This window comes from Phoxinus phoxinus, assembly GCF_949152265.1.
Source record: "Phoxinus phoxinus genome assembly, chromosome: 19".
NCBI lineage: Eukaryota > Metazoa > Chordata > Actinopteri > Cypriniformes > Leuciscidae > Phoxinus > Phoxinus phoxinus.
Genome location: NC_136894.1, coordinates 19971585 through 19995451, shown reverse-complemented (window position 1 = coordinate 19995451; position 23867 = coordinate 19971585). Strand labels below are relative to the sequence as shown.

General features: G+C 39.0%; 1 protein-coding gene across 4 annotated transcripts in view; it reads right to left on the bottom strand.

Moving 5' to 3' along the window:
- Positions 1-23867, bottom strand: part of LOC306986612 (cytosolic 5'-nucleotidase 3-like) — an 80124-nt gene that overhangs the window by 27929 nt on the left and 28328 nt on the right. For 3 of the 4 annotated variants that reach the window (XM_079590020.1, XM_079590023.1, XM_079590021.1), the window contains 2 exons: positions 18403-18472; positions 17466-17512 (listed from right to left, as the gene is read on the bottom strand). In XM_079590020.1, the coding sequence (XP_079446146.1) occupies positions 17466-17512; positions 18403-18472 (117 nt within the window). The remainder of the gene's footprint in view (positions 1-17465; positions 17513-18402; positions 18473-23867) is intronic. The other variant, XM_079590022.1, reaches the window with a different exon arrangement.

Below are 23867 nucleotides of genomic sequence, written 5' to 3'. Positions count from 1 at the left end.
AGTGCGCGAGAGAGACCGAGTGTGTCTGCACCGCGAGCAATAGAGCACGAGAGAGACCGAGTGTGTCTGCGCGGGAGTGCGCGCGAGCAATAGAGTGTGTCTGCGCGCGAGCAATAGTGCGCGAGAGAGACCGAGTGTGTCTGCCTGAGAGCAATAGTGCGCGAGAGACTTCCAATAACAAGAGACTTTTCAAATAACAAATAACAATGACTCTGAATTTTATTCACCGACATCGGGATCCCGTTTACATGGCTACCTACCAAATTAATCAATAATTTGACACAAAATATTGATTTAGTTTATTGATTTAAAAACGATTGTATTGCTTCCGTTGAAGAACCCTGTGTCCATGGCTATTGTTCTTCTAAGGATTATTTATTAGGGACCAAGCCCTGAAAGGGCGCAGAGCCCTATTGTTCTTCTAAGGATTATTTATTAGGACCCAAGCCCTGAAAGGGCGAAGGCCCTATTGTTTACCTAAGGATTATTATTATTTATAATTTTTCTGTCAACCTTTCGGGCACTTAAAGCCTGGAACACACCAAGCCGACGCCGACGAACTAGCGCTGATGAAAGCCGACTGTGTTGTTGCCTCGCGTCGGGGTAAAAAGCTGCACTTGAACACACCGAGAGAACTACAGCCGACTGTCAGCTAGAATGCGCGTTCTGCGCCTGCGTGTAAATGTGACAACTGTCTATTTCTGCAGATATATTCGTCTATATTCGTCATGCAAAAAGGGAAACCGACGCTGCAGGCTGGAGATACACAAACCGTAAACAAAGCAATGCGTGCTGACCGTTTTGAATATCAATCCTGCTACACCCAGGGCTCCAGACTGCGACCAAATGGTCGCATTTTACGACCAAAATTTGAGAGTGTGCGACTGAATTTTACGTCCAGTCGCACATGTGCGACCAGTAAATTTGTCCCTTTTTTTTCTTTTTTCTTTTTACACGTTAAACGTGGAAAGGGCTTATCAATGAATCCGGAATGTGTGGCAGTGCGAGAAGAATAGGGAATGGCCACTGTAAGTGGCTAATGTGTGGAGGGGGAGGGTCCTAGAGATAATCGAGCGCGCGTTTAAACGTCTGTAGGAAGGAGACGGAGACAAATATCACAACCTGCTATGTGCGTCTGAGTCAGAGCGCAAAGGCATTGTAATTGCTGCATCTATTATCAAAGTATTTATTAGTAATACACTGGAAATTAGTAGAAATGTGAATATTTGGTTAGTATGTTGATTTACGGTGTGTGCTCCTAAATTTCCTGGTTGTGCTCCTAAAATTTTCAGTTAGGGGCCACTGTGCTCCTAGGGAAAAAAGTTAGTCTGGAGCCCTGTACACCCTTTCTTTATTTCACTCTGCTCATGTTGATATTGAAATTTCACCAAGGAAAATTCAGGTAAGATAGCATAACATATCTGTATGCCTTCTATCTGTACCGTTTTGACTTCTTTGCTCGCTGTTTTTCAGTAAGCTGAACAGTCAATCAGAGTTCCCTCTTTCGACGCCGATTCAACATGTAAAATCGGCCGAAACAAAGCCGACGAGGACCAATTTCAGCCAACGGTGCGGAACACACTGAGGAAACTTAGTCGGCCGACGCACAAAAACTGCCCGACGGCCGACCGAGAAATTAACAAAGCTATAGCAAAAACTGATGTGGAAGTTAGTCAGCCTGATAACATTTATCATGACTTACAAGCGTTCTTTGAAACAGATGTAGCTCTCCAATCAGTTACTGATGTGCCTGTAAATTCAGTTGAAGTGTGTGGAGCAAGACAAAAGGCTCAGAATAGAGGAAAAGGGGTTGATGCAGTTCCATCTGCCACCTCCGTACTGCAGTCACAAGCAGTCAATTCAACTTTAGCTCCTAAAGATATAGAGAGAATATCTCAGAGTTTACCTTCAGCACACACAATTTTTTCTGAATTTAGAAGGGCATTGATCAGCAAATGTCATGCGTCTATATGACATGGCGGTAACAGAAGTCGCACTGTTGATGTCACACATTTTAACTGAATCTGAATTCAACAGTTTTAAATCTGCTGTTACAGTTGGTACTCAACCAGAATAATACTTTTACCGCCACGGGGGTAAAATTGCGGGTGTGTATTTGCTGCCTTTGACCGCTAAGAGGCGCTACAATCGCAGACTTTGAAAAGTGTCAGTTTATTCTCTCTATTGCGTAATCTGCCGCCACGCCGCGGCTCATTGAGAGTGATTGAAATGTGGTAGCAGATCAATTCAAGTGAAACATGTAGTTAAACGAATTCATAATCCCAATACTGAAATTAAATTTAATACATTTAATAAACAATAGGGGTGTAACGGTACGTAAAAATCACGGTTCGGTACGTACCTCGGTTTTAAAGTCACGGTTCGGTTCATTTTCGGTACAGTAAGGGATAGAAATGCAAAACAAACTGCTGGTTGTTTATTATAAACTTTTTTTAACAATTTGTTTACACTTTTTTTAAACACACTTTTTAATAAAATATAACGTTAGACTAATAAATTAAAAATATATAAAATAAAAAAGAATAAGAAATAAAATACTGCTGCAAAGTTCTCCACTAAATAAAATACTCTCAAACCAATATTGGCCATGACGCTAGCTAGCGAGAGGCTGGGCTAAAGCAAGTGTGCCATGTATGTGGTGATACATACATTTTCTCATACTAATGACACATGTACGTTTGTTTGTTTGGAAAGCCCGCTTTTAACAGAAAGGCATTCGGAAATGTCCACAGATGAGCGCAGCAGCGCTCTTTTTTTTTTTTTTTTTGAGCGCATCAGCACTCCTAACACAGGCGCGCTTGCACGTGTTTCGTTGTCACAGCAACATAAACAAATTTCCGCACACAGGAAGACCGATGTTATGGTAATATTTTACATGTATTTGAATCACAAAAACGATTAATCAGATTTAATCAGTGCAACGCGGAGACTTCCGACACTTAATATGTTCGTGTGGAAACTCGGAATTGACGTATGTTCCGCACACAAAACTAGCCTAATTTACGTGAAAGATTGCATTCGGTGCACATGTGCACCGTACCGAAAGTCCTGTACCGAAACGGTCCGGTACGAATACATGTACCGTTACACCCCTAATAAAAAATGAAACATCGCAACAGCATGAGCCTCACGGAGCTTCAAGCGATCCGAGATCGAATCTCACTAGCCTTGGCTGACAGCGTTAAATGTTTTACCATTCTTGATGCTTAGATATGTAACTGTTTATTAAAGTCAAGCGTTGTGTTTAATTATCAATGGCACAAACATAAATTTGCTGCATTCCAGTTGAGCCGCTGCACAGACGACAAAACTGATGAAGGAAGATTGTCAGCCGATCGTGTCAGAAAATGAAAATGATGAAGCTAGTCTTTAATCTGCTAAATAGGGCTTGGGCGTCGTGACGTCATACTTGGCGTGGCGGCCATGTTGATGGCCTCGCGAATGTAAACATAACGTTACAGCAAGTGGAACGAGTAGAAGAAGCAGAGATGGAAGAAAGAAAAAAGATGTTAAAATCCCAAAAAGTATGCGGAATTTACCGTGATACACTAAATAAGGAAGCCAGGGACCGGTATGTGGACAAAATCGGTACTATTAACGGTTTGGATCCATATGAAATTGGAAAAAAAGAGTGGAGCACCGACAACGACTTGCTGCCGCCGGTTTGCATAACCGATATCTTCGGCTAAAATAGTTTGTTTTGTGAGCGCCTACACCTCAGAACAGTTCCGAAGCTACAAATCATTGGAGTCGCATGTAACTTACAGTTCACCAATGGGTGGGTTCAGGAGCTGCAGATCATAAAGCCGGCAAAACAGTGGGAACACAGTAACGTTAATCCGGACAAAGGTAAGCTGTGCTTCACCTAACTGCTAATGTTAGTTTAGTAACAACCGTTCACACATGTAGCTGCTACTTTTAACTATGTGTTTCAAAAGTATAAACACGTAACGTTATTTGAGCTTTTTTCCCGCTGTCTTCCCGTTTTAGTATTTTCCTGTAAAATATCCCGTATTTTAATAACGTTACAGTTTTGTAGTAATTTTTTTTTTTGTCAGCAGAGGGATAGCAACAGAAAGATGAGTGTTAAAATTTGTACAAAACAAACTAGGTAGCCGAAGATATCGGTTATGCAAACCGGCGGCAGCAAGTCGTTGTCGGTGCTCAACTCTTTTTTTCCAATTTCATATGGATCCAAACCGTTAATAGTACCGATTTTGTCCACATACCGGTCCCTGGCTTCCTTATTTAGTGTATCACGGTAAATTCCGCATCCTTTTCGGGATTTTAACATCTTTTTTCTTTCTTCCAACTCTGCTTCTTCTACTCGTTCCACTTGCTGTAACGTTATGTTTACATTCGCGAGGCCATCAACATGGCCGCCACGCCAAGTATGACGTCACGACGCCCAAGCCCTATTATTGTTTTGTGAATCATTCACGAAATTGAGATGACTGACAATGATACCCGCCATAGCAAAGGAATATAATTTTTTTTAAACAGATCCTGGACATTTCAAGGTTTAAATAAAGTGTCGGGGGCAGTTTATTTATTTAAAACAGGGTTGCATCGAGTTAGAGTTTATTTTCTAAGTAAGAAACACAGAATCTTATTCTTGCGACATTTTAAATTTGTATTGCCAAAGAAATTGCAGCTAAATAAACAATTAAAACAGTAGGCTAGTCTACAAAACGAAAATAGTTCAAAGCAAAATAAATAAGATCATGCGTTTTTCTTTGCCTCTCTCTCGCGCTGGATCTCTTTTATTTTAGTTTATTTAGTCTCCCTGCACTGCGCGCGCCGGGTCTCTCTCGAAATTAAACATTTCAGGGTTAAAACCCATCATACAGCTCATAATACTGTATGTCGCTGTGTATCATCCATACAAATCACGAAAAAAAAAAACTGTAACAAATCATTTAGCCTTTGTTGCTTCAAAAACACAGAATGTCTTGTTGAATTCACCTTACAATAAAACGAGGTGGATCACGAATAAAAGAGCTCTGCATCTGCTGCTCGCTTGCATTCGTTTAGTTGGCAAGAACGCATTTCGTCAATAGTTCATGTTTAGATAATGCCAGATTGTTGACAAACACACTGCTCAAACATTTTAAAACTCTACAAAACCAGTTGAAACAAATTGATTGAACACTTCAACTGAAATTGTGTGTGAAAAACCTTTGAATACAATACATAAAACTACAATATTTATAATTTAATAGGGCTTACATTTGGACATATCGAGAGATTTATCCTTAAAAGTATTTTGCCTTTGCCTGGTCATCAGGCTCACTCTGCATATGAAAGACGGAGCATTTAACACCTCCTGAACCCCACCCCCCCACAGGCTATCTGAGCTCGAGACCGACTTAAAACAAAGAGAAGTCGCAATTCACACTTAATTCTAGACATTAGCATTAAAGTGTTGATAATGAAATAATTTAATTATTTAGGCTACATGTATTAATATTTCTGTCATAAAAGTTTATTACTAAACATTTAATTATTTCAATAATTGAAGAAATAAAACGCTACCTCGGTTTGGGCCAGCTTTTTCCAAGCAAAACTAAATACAATCTCCAAACGCATGTTCATTTGTTGTCATGAACAAAATGTTCAACTCCATGTTAAATTCCACGGGGATCTTTGGATACTACAACCAGGGTGCGCAATTTGTGAATTATTATTAGGCTATTATTATTTTGTTTATATAAATCTCGAACCACATTGCTTTGTGGTGCTGCTGCTAAACTAAATAACATTTATAGAATAATGAAGAACTTGAATGAAACAATATCGCAACATTCCGACAAATAAATTATCTGAACTGTTTTTACTATTTAATTCAGGGCGATTTAGCCTAGACTACATTTAATTATAGAGAGATTTTCACCCTTGTCCGTTCCTCATTGGGAAGCTCACACATGATAGCTGAAACATGTTTGAGTAGATCCTCTGCACATCTCGGTTTCATACGGATTACCTAATCAGATAATATTGATTAAATATTTGGACATTTAAAGGCTTTAGACATAGCCGATTTCTTATCGTGACTGAGCGGAGGAAGTGGCTTTCGGTTAATTTTTGTGACGCGCAGTTCCCGGAGACAGAGACGACAGATAAACTTTTGTTGTTCGCCTAATATGAATACCAGTTTACAGTTTTGAACGATGTAGGCTACTCTACTCTTATCTGTATGACAAAAAAATTACGGAGTAGCCTATTAGGGCCTAAGTTATTTTAGCTGTTATGAGAAAAATAAATCCAAATGAACGCGCCGCGTCTCTTGAACACCAATTCAACATGCCAGAATAAAACCCGACTTTAGAACAATGGATAGCGGTGTACCAAAATACTTAATTATAAACTTGAATATTTCATTCAAAATAATCTCAAAACGCTTTGTGACATTTTGAAAGCCGTGCTTGCATTAAGGCCACTGGAACCATGAACGTAACTGAAACTGGTTCTGATTGTATTGTTTGTCGTTTAAGCGTGCCTGTTGCATATCTTTATTTTATATATTTTATATGGTCTAATGGTGAAATAATTTATAGCATTGATTACTGTGGAGGGATGGGGGATTAAAATAATTCAGCAGAAGCAGGGATGTTTAGACCAGAAGCAGGAAATCCTCGTCCCCCTGGCAAATCGCACATTGCTTAAAACCATGTTTTTACAAACACTTTTTATAGGCTAGGAACCAAAAAAAAAAGGCTATCCTATTTAAAAAAAAATGTTTTGTTTGTTTGTTTGTTTGTCTGCATTAATAATAGGCTATGACATGCATTAATAGGCTAATATAAAATATACAATAGTCCAGGTTTTTTCGGGATTTGAACCCGTGTCATCCAAATGATCAAGACCGATCTTGATCTTACAAGTTCTTCTTCTTGATCTTCTGTTAAGTTAACAGAACTTACTGTTCTACCACTCGGCCATGAATTTACTCACTGAGAAATGCCCGGTTTCTCCAGCATTCTCGAGAGAAGCGCTCTTAAATCGTCTCATTCCTCAATAGAATCGTAAAAAAAATAATCAGCTTCATTGCACCTAATTTATTTTTGTTTGTTATTTTTCTTATTATTATTATTATTTTTATCACGCTGCTCCCAACGGACAATAGGCTTATGTCGCCCACCGACGTCTAGGCGTACAATATGAAATAAAGGCTATATTGTTCTCGTCTCTATTTTTAAATTATGATTCTATTTTTCTGTCCTAAAAAAAAGTTTTATAGTATTTCATCCCACCGACGTCTAGGCGTACAATATGAAATAAAGGCTATATTGTTCTCGTCTCTATTTTTAAATTATGATTCTATTTTTCTGTCCTAAAAAAATGTTTTATAGTATTTCATCCTTACTGTTAATTGACATTAACCCCGCTTATATTTCAAAATACGGCAATAACTGCTGTTTTGCAAAATGTCCCTTTGCGCCACCTGGCGGTCATTTCGCGAATGACTTTGAAATGTGACTGGATTATTTTTACCGCGGTAGTTTTGTTGCGGTTGCTGGCACGGCGGTAATAGGCATTCTGGTTGACTACCTACTGTACTTCTGAACTACTACATGCCAGTAAAGATGAATTGAGAGAAGGTGTTTTGAAAATTCTAAAGAACATTGTTGGACCCAAAATAGACGTGTCAAAGATCACTAGTTGTGTACAGAATAGGGCTGTAACGATTTACGATATTAAACCGAAATCGCGACACTCAGATCCACGAACCTGTGTCGCGGTGTGAGAAGGCAGATCGCGATCGACACACCCCTTCCCAGACTTATCTTTCTCGTCCAGGGGTGCGTTTCCCGTACAACTATATAGCTCACTGCTTAACTACCATAGTACGATGCATCGTTGGAGAAATCAACTAGCTAGTCACGAGTGTTTCCCGAAACCGAATGTCGTAAAGTATCGTTCAACCACGTTGGTTTATGACGTCTCGCACGTGGTGGACTAATAACTTTTTTTAATTAATCTGTTTGAGATCGAATTAACGCTAGATTTCGTCATATAAGTTACTGACATGGCATCTGAAGACCATTTCAAATTTTTCTCAGTTACTTTGCTTTATTACCAGACTCAATATTTGGCTCGTTCTTACATAGTTGAGCACGTTCGCACATGCGCAGTCTTCAAAAACGGTGCTTTAAATCTCTTGACAAACTAAAAGACGTAAATTACATTTGTATGTATTCTAAATAAAAAATACGGGTTGTACTGAATGTCAGCTTGCTTATTTTGCTAAAGATAAGGATTTATTCAGTCTACATCTCATGTAAACTAGGAACTACTAACCACAGCTCCAGAGCTGTCGTTGCAACCACACAAGTTTGCGATGCTGTTTGCGAACGTTCGTTGGAACGATGGTTTCGGGAAACACCAAATCGTTGAACTATGCTGATAACGGCGGAACTTGCGATCATAGTTGGCTAACGATGCTTTCGGGAAACGCACCCCAGAATAGATCCTAGGGCTGTGACGGGGTCTTTTACATATTAGGTATGGGAATTTCAAGCAAAAATAATATTCAAAGATCGCTGGATATCATTTGATTATTATTAAAAAAATCGCACCTCTCCCCCACACGCACACACGCACACACGCGCGCGCGCGAGCACACACACACACACACACAAGCAAACACCAGAGCAAGTGAGCAAAGCGCGCGTTGTTTGCTTGTATGTGTATGTGTGTGTGTGTGTGTGTGTGTGTGTGTGTGGCACCGGCGCGCGCGTGAACTGGAACTCACCTCATAAACGAATCGAAACTTATATAGAAAGCTTGAAATACTTTTACTTGATTTAACGTTAATTCAAAACATAAAGAAATGGCTGCTTAGGCTAATTCGTAGGAAGTGTGCATTTCTCTATATAGGCGCGTTCACTTTGTGCCAAGCGTTATTCCTGCGCTTGAGATGCGGGTCATGCGGAATAGGCAATATATTATTTGTGGTTTACAGCACAGACAGTAAGCCTCGGTTACCTCAGAAGAATTTTTAACATACTCGAATCATCTCCACAATGGAGTATAGTTCGGTTTGTTTTTCAAAAGTATTTTGTTACAAGAAAACAGAGTTATAGCTTTAGCTATTTATTTATTTATTTGGCTTTTAAAATCCTCCCTCCTCGCAAGAATCGCGGTTTGTATCGAATCGTGGGTCAGAAATCGTGATACGAACCGAATCGTGGGTTTGCTGTATCGTTACAGCCCTAATATATATATATATATATATATAAACTGAGGGGGGGGCTGAGGGGGGGGCCCCGACTGTCGATGACTCATACCCCTTTTCCACCAACAAGAACCAGGTGCTGGTTCAGAGCTAGAGCTAGAGCCAGTTCGGAGTTGGTTCTACTGACGGTTCTTCTAAGAACCGGTTTGCCTTTCCACAGGCTAGAGAGCCAAAACAGAGCCAGATCTTACGTCACTGTGTATACATCTCATGTTGCCCAGCAACGCTAGCGCGGCAGCGCCAAACAAAAACACACCAGGCTTGTTCGAGATGGTTCGGCTTCTCGCAGACCGATCGCTGCGTGACATTAAAGCACTGCGAAAGCGATCAAAAGCACAAGGAGTCGTATGCTCTCCACACACTCCCGGAGCTCTGATCGGTCCGCGCCGCTCCGATGCATCTCGAACAAGCCATCAACAATAACGGACGTTGCAATACTATGGATCATGGGATTGCAAAAATACATCGGAATCCAACGCGTTCGTGCAGCTCGCCGTAACTTACATAGACGGATATTATAATCGAGCTGCTATTAGCTCGACTAGCTGCTATTTAAAAATGGCGGTCACAAGTTTCTATTCGTCTTGTTGGTCACGGTAACCCCGCCCCCAGCCCCTGACGCAAGCGGTTCTTACTTGGCTCCGTTCTAGACCCTGCAATGATTTGGTGCTACTTAAGAACCAGTTTTACTGGTTCGGAGCTGGTGCTTTGGCGGTGGAAAAACAAAGAACCGATTTGAAACTAGGCTCTGGCTCCGAACCAGCACCAGCTCTGCCTTGGTGGAAAAGGGGTAACACTGGAGCCACTGACGCTGGCCCCTCCCCTAACAATAGAGCACATTCGCCGCTCAATCGCGAGTTACTGTCAGTACTATTAGTTATTACAGCCTACAGTTTGCTAGCTAGCTATGCCTTCGTCACGGAAATGCGTATTACCTGGATGCGATCACTTACAAAACAGATCTGTGTCATTATTTAAATTTCCGAAAAATGACCATATCAAGAAGAGGTGGATTAATTTTGTGAAGAGCCACCTTGATGGAGAGCTGAGGATAACCACCGGGTGTTGGTGGTGATCCTCAGCTCTGTAGTGATCGTTTTACACAGGATAGTTTTATAAACTTTCGTCGGAGACAACTGGGATTCACTGATAATTCGCTGTTACTGGTGAATGGGGCCGAACCGTCTATCTCCCGCTCCGGCCTTCATCCTCCCGTCCCGCGAGTGGGTGTGGTTTCAACGCAGCCAGCGGACACGCCTCCAGCGTTTGAGAGCAGAGAATACTGCAAATTTTTTCAAGATTTTGATTTTATTTACTTGGCGGCATGGGCGTCAGTTTGGTTTGAAATGTGCTGGGGACAGAGACGCATTCGGAAGTGCATTTTCAGAAGTGCTGGGTACAATGACGCATTCATTTTTTTTTATCTTTCGCTTAGGTCATGTTTTGAAAGACGATGTCCTGAAGCTTACTAATGTAAGCTCTGCAAGCTACTAGCAGTGGCGGCGTTTCACAAAAACCTAGTATGGCATTCCGTCTGGCAGAGGCGGCAATTGCCTGGGACCCCGCATTTTAAGGGGCCCCCGAGGGCTGATCATTTAAACAATCAGAAATATTAATATAAAGACGCAGCAACATCAGTGGGGCCCCTCGCTACTGCTTTTACCCTTTTCAAACTGGTGCAGCGCTTATAGCTCCTCGCGGTAGGTAGAAAATGCATGATTTGATTTGTTAAACATGAAAAGGACTTATGGTGCGTTCACACCGGACGCGAATAGCGCGTCAGGCGCGAGTCATTTCAATGTTAAGTCAATGGAAAGACGCGTTACACGCGTTTTACGCGCGTAACGCGTCTTTGCATTGACTTAACATTGAAATCACTCGCGCCTGACGCGCTATTCGCGTCCGGTGTGTGGGTGCAGTTATCCATCTGGCATGGCAGCTCGCTCTAACTTTAACCTAGATAAATGTTCGCTATTAGCCTATATGGATATTAGGTGCATATCCAAAGTGTATGTGCGGAGTGTGCGCGCACTGCATGGCACGCGTCGGCGCGAACACTTGCATTTTCCTAGAGGAAACAACTTTAAATACTCAATCTTTTTTGAGGTCCAAAAGGAATAACGCATCAGTCGCAAGTAGCCTACTTTTATTTGGGTAAACTCACAATTACAAGAAAACGTTGTGCTTTTGTAAAATAAAATAAAACAAACAGGGATATATAGCCTATAGCCTAATTATCTCCATGGCGTGAACTAGAGCGCGTCTCAATAATGAACTGAAATGCAGTGTATAGCCTCAAAAACGTGATGAATATTTCTATATAAAGCTCGAAATATCCACTTTTAAACGAAAAAATTTGAATCGAAAGCAAATACCGGCTGATTAGGCTGTAATCCATATAAGGTGCATTTCTATCTAAAGGCGCATCCACTTTACAGTGGAGATGTATATAGATATGTTTGGAGCCGACACTGATTTAGAAATATATATTTTATTAATAAACAATAAAAATGCCTCATTATTTTTCAGACATATATCATTAGCCTGCTTTTGACGGTGCTTTGTGGCAAGATTTATGCATGCGCTTGAGCGCGGAATAGGCTATATTCCTCCATACACTCATTATTTAAGCAGAAATTAATATAAACGTGAGAAAAAAATAAAACGAGCTCCACAGAACATAAAATATTAATTTTACTAATCATTTTATTTAGTTCGCATTTATGAGGAAAAAACAATGTTACGGACGTGACCGCTCTGAAATCGGCACTAAAAGATGCTTTAAAACTTTTACAGACCTCAATCAGAAAGCACAAAGCCTTTCTTTAAAGTGAATTTCGTTTTGTATTAATTGTATCTTAATTTTAATCAATGTTTCATCAACAAATTGCCTGGATTTAATAAATAATAAGTAACGCAGATAATAGCCTATAGATATCACGACGACACGGAGGCGCCTGCGCATGAACTGGAGCTCGTCTCATAAATGAACCGAAACTCAGCACAGCCTTGCCTCATAGACCTGAGAAATATATATATTATCTACAGAACGCTTTAAATCATACTTTTTAAACATAACAATTCAAAACGAAAGAAAACTATGTTATCCGTATGAAATGTGCATTTCTCTCTGCCGCGTTCATCGTCAACTTCATCTTTGCAGCGACACAGAAAACACTTGTTTATTAATAAAAATGTCTCCTTGCTATATTTGACATATTCAGATTACTTTTGCCTGTTCTTTGTGGCAGCTTTTAGGTGCTTTATTGGCAGCGCCACCCTTATGGTGCGTTCACACCATTAGGCCTATATGTTACATGAACGGGTCACCACTGCATCAGCACCGAATTTCTTTTTATTTTATTTTTAAATCCCCCCAAAAATCGTGATACGAACCGAATCGTGGGTTTGGTGTATCGTTACAGCCCTACTAGCAACCCTAAAAAGTGGTGGGTACAAAATGACTCATGACGAAATCTGGTGGGTACGCGTCCCCCCGTCCCCCCCGAAATCGACGCCTATGCTTGGCGGCTTTTTTATCATTCACATTTGGCTGGGTGGCCAATAACACATTTTTCTGTGGTGTGACAAACTCAGAACACATACTTAATTTTGACTTTACAGAGACTTTAAAGGAATTTTTCAGCCGCTCCGTATCCAGCTTTTCCCACGCTTGAAGTACCAAGGCAACCAAAAAGCGGCGAGCTGGGGCCCTCATATTTCATCCAGTGGTGTACTCCTTGTCCACATCCCCTGCCATCCAGTTTTCATAGGACTCGTGCAGGCTGGCTTTGAATGGTTGGTTCCATACGACGTCAGGGGCCTGTACGTACTTTGTACAGCCACCGGATATCACACCCGTGGTTATGTTGTAGCCCCTTTTGAGCTCAGCTTTAGTCGCTGTGCTGATATGACAGCGGTATGAATCCCAGGCTAGGAGACGAGGGGTGAAGTTGAGCTTTCCCACCACTCTGTGAAGCCAGTCTTCAGTCAGCTCCTCGTTCATCCATCCATTTGGCCACCACCAGCCCACTGATATTTTGTATTGATTTCACCTCCTTGATTCCCCCTTTGAAGACAACGTAAGGTTTCAATTTGGTCCCGTCTGCTTTCGCAGCCAACACCACAGTTAAGTGGCTCTTCTCATGGCCTGTGGATTTCAGTGGAACACTGCGCACACCAGTGATGCGCGGGTTGATCCAAAATGAGCGGGTGCCTGCGGTTACGAGTCATCCAAAAATATTTTTAATGATATTCGGGTCGTGGTCGGTCGGGTCGTTTGAAATAAAGATGCCAATTAAACCTTTTTAATTTATATAGTACTAGACACAATTTTCTATGAAATACATAGGCCTATGCTTTATTGTCTGAATAACTGGCGCGAAGATGATGCACGAGCTCAGTCAGAGATGAAAGTGGAAAATCCTTATTTACCTTTTGAATGTTGAGCGCGGTTATTAACTTTTGAATAAAAGCTGACGCAGTACAAAATGCCCGATTTCCCAACACATTGAACTGAGCAATGCCATTGTGCCATTTTAATAGGCTACTTTTAAACGCATATAGCTCCGTAATGTCAGTTTTATGTATTTTCTGAGAGGGGGGGGGGGGGGGATTTTTGTTGGGAAAGTCGGGGGAGAGACACACACTTCGATTAGACTTAATTGTTAAGAAAATGAAACGAAGTAAATTAATAAATCAAGCCTTTATTACATAACACTAGGCGATATCATACAGCATTCAGAAAAATGCTGCACCCGCACCTAGTTCCGACGTCTATGGCCCAATGACGCTACTATGAGCATTTACTAGCTACTTTTAAAAAATGCGGGTCAGGAAGCGGGTCGGGTACAATATTTATTTATTTTTATTGCGGTCCGAGTTGCGGGCGAGTTAGTTGAAACCGTCGGTCGGGTGCGGGTTGTTTATACATTGACCCGCGCATCACTGGCGCGCACCTCTCGCATCCACCGTTTTAGTGTCCACCATATCAAACCCCACCACTGTTTCGTCCATGGCTATAATGTTTTACGGCTGTATTTTCTTTGCCTTAATAATCCGCGTTGTATAGTTCACCACTTTCTCAGTGAAGTGCCTGGCGCCTTTCTGAGCTACAGTTGTGCGTCTTCTGACCGAAAAGTCGTTGCGCTTCAGGAATTTGTCCAGCCAGCCAGCGATCGCAGCAGTGTTGTTTTTGGCAGCCCTTTTAGTTTTAGTCTTAGTCTTATTGACGAAAATGCTTTTTAGTTTTAGTCACATTTTAGTCACTTATAAACTTGATAGTTTTAGTCAAATTTTAGTCGACGAAAACGCAAAAAGGTTTTAGTCAAGTTTTAGTAAAAAAAAAAGTAAAAAAAAAGTAGTCTTTAACAAATTAATTTAGGTTATTGGAAATGGGCTTAGGTTTGACAGGTTGCAGCAAGTGTTGCAATTCATAAAACAACAGTTAACCTTAAAACCTTTGCATAATAAACTAGACTTTCTGAATAATTCGATTGGTTGGGTCCTTACATGCGCTTCGTTGGGCACACACGCACACTAGCACATACACGCAAGGTCTCTCGCTCCCTTTCTCTGCTGTGCGCGCGCTACACATGCGCGCTCTTGCTCGCTCGATCTAGATTCTGGGAGATTTTAACTAATTTGTGGGCAATTCTGAAATTATCGTACATTATGGGATTTTTTTTCATTATTGATCGTACATCGTACAGAGGTCAAAATTATCGTACAAATACCATAAATATCGTACGTCTGGCAACACTGGTTGTTGTTGTGTGGAATCTGGTGCGCGGCAGCCGGGTGGGCGTAACGTTACCCAAAACAACGATTAGAATGCGGCATTGCTGATACTTTTTTTTAGCTCAAAACAGACCGATTTCAAGCAAAATAGGCAGAAATGACATGCATTGTGAACGTCAGACATATAATCATTTTCGTTCCATCTCGTCTCGTCAACGAAAACTCAAAAACGTCTCGTCATGTTTTAGTCACCTTAGAGCCATTTTTAGCTAGTCATCGTAACGTTATCGTCATAAAAAAAAGGTGCGTCAACGAAATAATTGCGTTATCGTCATCGTTGACGAAAACAACATTGGCTCGCAGTAAAACTCTCTCCAAATTTGACGACTGTCAGCTTAACCCTCTGGGGTCGGCGGTCGCGCCGGCAATACCAGCTCGCTTTTTTCTTATCAGTGCAAAAGAGACTCAAAATACTCTGTTGATTTTGATCTTACATATACAGTGGGGAGAACAAGTATTTGATACATTTTTATCATAGCTACACTGTGAGAGACGGAAGTTCATACTGAAATGCGACAGAAAAATGAACTGTAACTCAGTGAATCCTTGCCACCCACACATGAGAGTTATGTCTTTACAAAGCTTGGAGTCTTTGTTTTTAAATTATGTAATTCATATTGAAAACAAATATTCTTCTGTTTAAAGGGCACCTATTATGGAATTTTGAAATGTACCTTTCATGTGGTGTGTAACATAGATCTAAGTGAACAAAAACATCCTGCAAAGTTTGAAATATGAAAGTGCACCGAGCCTTGTGCTTTGTTCGCGCCATTTTGAAGACGATTGCTTTACCAACTTAAATGCAATCAAACTTGGATTCGCGAGCCGGCTGATATTGAAGGAAGGTTCAGTTCCAAGTGTATTTGCATCAGCTTCCTCCTCCGTATCACAACCTGTAAGTGTTATTAATAATTTTTGCTTTTATATTTTATGTAGCATGCTTAATAATTATTTTGTTTGTTGTGTAAGCACCGTTTAGCTTCTAGGTCTTCAATGGCAATTGTATTGAGATATGTGAAGTGTTTGTCGTTGTTTTCGGAGTTGTCTAAAGAATAGCCTAGAGTAATACCTCGTAGTAACGTAACTGCATTTTTTTTGTGTAAAAACGTTATGTTTATGCATCGGGCTAACGCAAACAAAGACTGATTGTGCTTTTACAATATGAACTCTGGGCTATGCTCGCTAACATAACATTAAATTATTTATCTTATTTTTCGTTTTTTACTACAAACTATAAAGCAGTGGACTATAATCATTATTATAACAAAATTTAATTGATAAAAGCATCATTGTACTCCGTGTTAAAAATAAGTATTATCTCTGTAAACAAGATAGCGTCGCGCAAGGAGGGGTTTGGAAAAACGAGTCGTTGAACGAATCATTTGGGAGTCGGTGAGCAAATCAGGTAAAAATAAATGCATATTATACGACAACAAAAGTGTTTTTTGTCATTGCATGCATGTAAAACTGTTGTTGGGGACTCCCACAACAACATTAGGAACATTTTAAATGTCATAATAGGTGCCCTTTAAGTAATCCGTATTAAAGCAACGAGAGGTACAGTTTCTCAAACGAGTGCTAATTATCTCTAATGTGACCACAACCACGCACGCAAGAGCAATTGACATGCAAATCGTCCACGCGGACATGTAAACATCATCTCTAAACAAAGCATGAAGAGAGAAGAGAAACTTCATATTTTTTCTGCTTGTCATCGAGTTTGGAAGACACGCTGTGAGTTTACACTGGATTTACCTCAGAAGAAGAACGCGATTTGAAGATAAGATTTTTAAGGTGAGACATATGTAGGCCTATTCCCATTTATAATAGTTAGCATGTTATTGGTGCATAAACATTGGATCAACTTTGGATTGGTGCAAACAATTGGTGCAACATTGTTGAACTGGTGCCAGACTAAAATTTATGAAATTGATGGAAACATGTTGAAATATGAACTATAGACAGGTAGGCAACCTTTCAATGATAAATAAATATAGCCTACAAGGGTGTTTTTATGTTCGATAATAAAACACAGCATGATATAAAAGTAGGCTAGTGTGAAATGTATGATGCATAATGTTTAGACCAGTGTTTACTGTTAAATGCTGTGTTCGTTGATATCTGCTCAAACTTGGATGTTTATAATGTGCTAACAATAATGTTTCATAGTTTGGAGCGGCTCGATCGCTTCAATAATGTTCCCTGCATGCGCTTGAGTCACTCGTGCTGTGCCTTTGAAAAGCAAAATGTGCCAAACATTAGGCTTCATGTTTTTACTCCAATCTCATTTCATAACACAATATATATATATTTTTTCTTTCTCTAGTGTAGTGTACTGAAGTGTTCCTTTTTAACCATTTATAGGCCACACAAAAACAATGTTTGCTCAAAATTTCTGCTTCCTCACCTTGTCTTTGCAGTCTTCACTGATGAGTTTACTGTCCTCCAATATATCTGAAAGCAGATAATTTGTTATCCATTTAAACAAAAGAAGAGCAGTCCATGCAACATGAAATGATTTAACACATTAATTTTCTATAGTTAATTTACAGTTTTAACATTAATGCTAGATTTGACATATTTATACAAAATATCAAATGAGAAATTTTACTGAAATTATAATAAATAAATAAAAGAGCAGACCAGACATTGAGAAAAACTCGACTGAGAGATGCACGTAACAATAATTTTGCTTAGCTAAAAAAATTGTTGCATGTCAAAGTACATTTTCTGAGATTGTGCATTAGTAATAGGGATGTTTAAAAAGTACATATTTTAAAAAATAGGATGCATGGTTTCACATTTTTACACATTTTTCAAACAGCTGGTTGGAGCATAGAGTAAACACAGGAGTAAAACCTTATGGCTAAAGACATTTGTCTGAATGTGTATGGCTGAAGCACTCGTGGTTAAAAATTATGGATTTAAAGAGACAACTTTACACTGAGTGTTTTAGTGAGCAAACAGTCTAATAGCTATAACATCTACAGTAGCATGCTGTAGTGTCAACAATAAATAAGAAAACAATTCTAAAACTACTCAAACTCACTAACTGACTAGTTGACTGTTAGGGCCAGAAAAAAACATGTCTTAAACCAGATGCTAATTTGCGCTGTTTGCTTGTTAGATTGTGTTGGTCACTATGGAAATGATCCGACTGCGTCTGTGTCCTTTAATTTGCGTGTACTAGTGTAGTCAGTAGATCACACGCAGAACATTCCACTCCCATCGGCGCTTTTTTGTTTTTGTGCCTTTTGTGCTAATTTGCCCTGTTTAGTAAATCTGGAACCATAGACAACTAACTCAGCAACACTAAAAGAAATATTAGTGATTGTTGTACTCACTATGGCAGGTAGGACAGCGTTTACCATTGTAGGCAAATCTGGTAAGAGTCATATCAAAATCTGAGATCACCTACAACATAAACAACAAAAACCCATCAAATTCCCATGTCATTACATGAAACCATTCAAGCACTTGTACTCAATAGAAAACACAAGAATAAAATAAAAAAACCTGATATCTGGATTGTAATGAGAACTTGGTTCAATCAAATGAGCACATCTCCTTTAAAATAATGACAATGCATTTTAGCAAAAGCTTACCACATGCTAAGTACATTTAAGCAGCTAAATATTAGAATTAGGCTAAACTGTTTTGTAAAAAGCAGAAGTGTCTGGTACAGTGGGTGAGCACATTAATTATCTCAGCTGAAAACCAAAGATTATGAAAGCCACAATAAGGCCCAATCCCAATTCTACCCCTTACCCCTTAGAAGGACTAGGCCTATAAACAAAGATTTTTCAGACACCCCCCCCCCCGTTTCAAGGGGCAAGGGGAATTGGTAAGCGTAGGCGAAGGGATACGAATTAGAATTGGGATTGGGCCTAAGCAAACTTGTCAATTCATCTTGACTAGAGGTATAATGATTCTCTTGTTTTCTCGATAAAAAATATTTATGATACATGTGCATCAATCTTGAAACTTATTTTTTTAATCATAAATTGTTGATTTCAATCAATAATCAATTTAAAATGCTAAGAATCTAATTAATCGCGATTCGATAGCAATTCAGTGCTTTAAAATATATAAACATTAAAGGGCACCTATTATGGAATTTTGAATTTTACCTTTCATGTAGTGTGTAACATAGATCTAAGTGAACAAAAACATCCTGCAAAGTTTGAAATATGAAAGTGCACCGTATATAAAGTTATTGTCTTTCAAAAGTAAGAGTCGACTCGGAGTCATTTTTATGAATCGTTAGAAGACCGAAGCTTTTTCTCTGACTAGATGACGTCAACTTGTCAAGTTATTTGAATACGATACGCCCACTTATTGCGCTCCAAGGCCAGGGAAAATATCATGGCGACGAGACGCTGTGTTCTGAAGTGCGACTCAAAAGCCAACTTTTTTCATCTGCCCAAGGAGGAGCATTTGAAGATTAAGTGGCTACAATTCATATATACAACTATACCACAGAAGTATAGTCCGAGCCTTGTGCTTTGTTCGCGCCATTTTGAAGACGATTGCTTTACCAACTTAAATGCAATCAAACTTGGATTCGCGAGCCGCTGATATTGAAGGAAGGTTCAGTTCCAAGTGTATTTGCATCAGCTTCCTCCTCCGTATCACTACCTTTAAGCCTAATATACCTATTAATAATTGTTGCTTTTATGTTTTATGTAGCATGCTTAATAATTATTTTTGTTTGTTGTGTAAGCACCGTTTAGCTTCTAGGTCTTCAATGACAATTGTATTGAGATATGTGAAGTGTTTGTCGTTGTTTTCCGAGTTGTCTTAAAGAATAGAGTAATACCTCGTAGTAACGTAACTGCATTTTTTTTTTTGTAAAAATTTTATGTTTATGCATCGGGCTAATGCAAACAAAGACTGATTGTGCTTTTACAATATGAACTCTGGGCTATGCTCGCTAACATAACATTAAATTCTTTATCTTATTTTTAGTTTTTTTACTACAAACTACAAAGCAGACTAATCATTGTTTAACACGGAGTACAATGATGCTTTTATCAATTAAATCATGTTATAATAATAAGTATTATCTCTGTAAACACTGCTGGGTCATCTGACCAATCACCGCAGATTAGCGTCGCGCAAAGGAGGGGTTTGGAAAAACGAGTCGTTGAACGAATCATTTGGGAGTCGGTGAGCAAATCAGGTAAAAATAAATGCATATTATACGAAAACAAAAGTGTTTTTTGACATTGCATGCAAGTAAAACTGTTGTTGGGGACTCCCTAAACAACATTAGGAACATTTTAAATGTCATAATAGGTGCCCTTTAAATTACTACATGTTTTATTGTTAAATTACTACAATTAATGGAGATGTTGTGCGCCGTCATTCGCACCCTCACAGCTCTCCTTCACAGATACTATGTGTAGCGCTGCACTCTTTACCGCCTTTCACTGGATTGCATTGCGCTCCGTCCATAGCTCTCATTGACATTTGTGTGCTCTCCTCAGGACGGCCACTGCTATTCATATGAGCAGATGACAGCTCTCTATCGACACAGCAATAGTCCTGAGTCAAACCGCTCAAGCCACGCCGTGGTCACCCCTGCTGTGTTGAAATAATACACTTTCATTGCCATTATTTTCTATAGGATAAATTACTGAAGTTTTACGGAAATTGGTCATACCATTGACATTACCTGAGCAGTTGAAGTAAACCCCTGCTTATTCAAGGATGCACATTTATTGCACGGACGGAGCAAACACATAATGTAAGTGTCTAAAATGCATATTATGCACAGTTCCGATGAATGCTAAATAAAATGTATCTTAATGTTGTTAAACTGAATGTACTGAATGAAACTGCTGAAATAATTACAACATTAACAACACTGAAATGAGAGCGCACAGTTTTATATATCTATCAGTGGTGCGTTTCCCAAAAGCATGGTTAGCCAACTATGGTCGCAAGTTCTGTTGTTATGAGCATAGTTCAACGAGTCTGTGTTTACCGAAAACATAGTTCTAACGAACATTCGCAAAGAGCATCGCAAAGTTGTGTGGTTGGAACGACAGCTCTCAAGCTGTGGTTAGAAGCAAAGTTTCTTGTTTGCATGACATGTGGACTCAATAAATCCTTATCTTGAGCCAAATAAGCAAGCTGACATTCAATATAATCTATATATTTTATTTAAAATACATACAAATGTCATTTACATCTTTTAGTTTGTCAAGAGATTTAAAGCGTTGTTTTTTTAACGTGCTCTACTACGCAAGAACGTATGGGATGAATATAGTATCAAAATGGTTAACACGTGCAAGCACAATTATCAATGAACTTGATACATGTTGCAGAGATGTTTTATCCATGCCTTTCAACTTTCACATTTATGAATGTGTCGTAATTTGTACAAATAGAGACATTTTTGTGAATACAAATGTTTTCTTTTGTATTAGTGTATCATAATTTGCACATGCAACAAAGATGTGCATGTGTGGATCAGATGACACGCGTGCATTCATTGACGTCTTTTCTGAGTTGATCTCATTTGATTCATTTGGATTTTGAGACTTTCTTTTCGCTGTTTTTAAGCATTTCACAACCCAACCAGACACAAACAACTACAAATGAATAGGCCTGGTGCTAATTATTAATGTGTGCACAACTATCTATCTATTTGACAAATACACAAATGTGCGTCGCTACTAAACTAATACAATACAACTTGTGTGTGCAAAATCCAGACTCACATGAATGTGCAGCATTTTGTACAATAGAGACATAGCTGTTAATACAAAACCTCAATTTTGTATTTACAATTATGATACTTCCAGTGTTATAGTAAATGCCTAGTGGGCAGACTGACTTAGCCTACTGTATGTCCAGCCAATATCTTGATTGAACCGTATTTTTTTTTTAATTACTGTAAATTGTTTTCTATTCATGTTGAAAAGTTTTAGTACCTTCCTAGTGATAGTCAGGTGAGATGTTCCATTATTCACCTGTAGTAAGTCACCAAAAACCCTTTTGGGGAATTACAGTATTTTTTTTTATTTAAAAAAAATATTGTTTACTGTAAATAGGCTACATTAAGGGAGGTATTGGGACAATTTCACCAATAGTAAGCCAGTCTAGTCACTAGGAACATACTACAACCATTTTGAACATGAAAAACCCTTTGGGTGAATTACAGCATTTTTGTGCAGAATACAGGCTACATACATGAAGGGAAGTATTGTCAAAATTGTAGTTGTATGTCAGTCTTACAGGAACCTTCTACGAGCTTTGGAATTTGAATTTTTTTTTTGAAATATTAAAAGTAATTTTAATGAAAACAAATTATACGTTTTAACGCAGTTAGTGGAATTGGCAGACGTTCCCTTGTGCATCATGAGCTGTGGTAGCGCGTCCCCAGCAAACATTGGTCCGACGGCAACGTCGTGTCCCTGGCCAAAAATAGTCGCGGTAGGACGGCATAAATCTGTAAAAATATGTATCACAGAACATTTCCTAAAAATGCCTTCAGATACATTTGTACATGTCTACAGTTCTCTGGGGTTGCATGTATAATTGTTATTTTGACTTTTAGCCACGTGTAGTTCAATATATACCGTGTTGTGTATCGGTTGTGAGAGGACGTCACCTGGCCACGTCTTTTACACATGCATTTATAGTCCATCATGACCCTCTATGAAATCCTTGTGAAATATGCAAAACCTGTCCTTAATCCTTGCATGGTTAATACTGCAATAATTAATTTAATTGTCCAAGTAGTTTTTAAGAGGTTGTGAAGACGTCCACTGACGTCCTTTACACGTCTAGGCAAGGCTGTGAATAGACGTCCACTGACGTCTTTTACACATCTAGTCAAGCGAGACAGAAAAAAAACTTTAAAAGAATTATCTCTATGAAATACAGGATTTGTATACAAAGTAAATATATTTACTTTATCTTGTTTGAATAATTATAATTACAAAGTGCCCAGTGTGGTTAAGTGATTGCAAAGTCACTGCATTTAGTCATTATTTCAACCTGTTGTACCTGGTGTATTCTTTGTTCTTTTTTTATGGAATGTATGCATATACATGTAAAACAGAAATATATCCGGTCACCATTTATGTCTGAGTTGGATGTAATTGCCAAAACTGTGCTGCCAAGATGTAGTAAAAAAAGATCTTGCGATGTTACAAAATCCCGCGATAGGATAGATTATCTTGTGAGATGTTAACGTGTTCTCCCCATAGACTCCGGAACATTGAACAACCACGAGGAGAGGAGGAATTGAGGAGGGAGTTGTATCGATCATATTAAAAATCTACTGTTGGGTAAGTACATTTTGTATTATTAGATTTACGTGCTTGAGTTTTACTTGTTTAACATAAATGAACCGAAATAAATGATACCCACATTGCCAACTGAAATTTACTGAGTTTGGCTAAAATTAGCTAACGTTAGTAGGCTAAAAGTTACTTTGAACTTATACAACGGTATACCATAGTATAAGGTATGTTTAATCATACAGTCAAATTTATTACTGTAACTTATTAATGTAGCCTTTTGAGAGTTTCTTTCAGAAAGTAAATTATCTGAAAGAATGAAATGTTTAGCTGGATTTGATCATGTATGGTTTCAGTAACTGCTTTAAAAATATTTTGTAATTTTAGAATTGCTAAACATGTCCTCTGAATACCAATAAAAATGTTATTGGTACCCTTTATCTATTCAGGGGACATCACAGCCCACCTATCTTTATCAGAAATGTCCTGTTCACTACACCTAGTTAAGGGTCTTTCTCACCTTTTTCTAATGTTTCATTCATGATTCATTAATC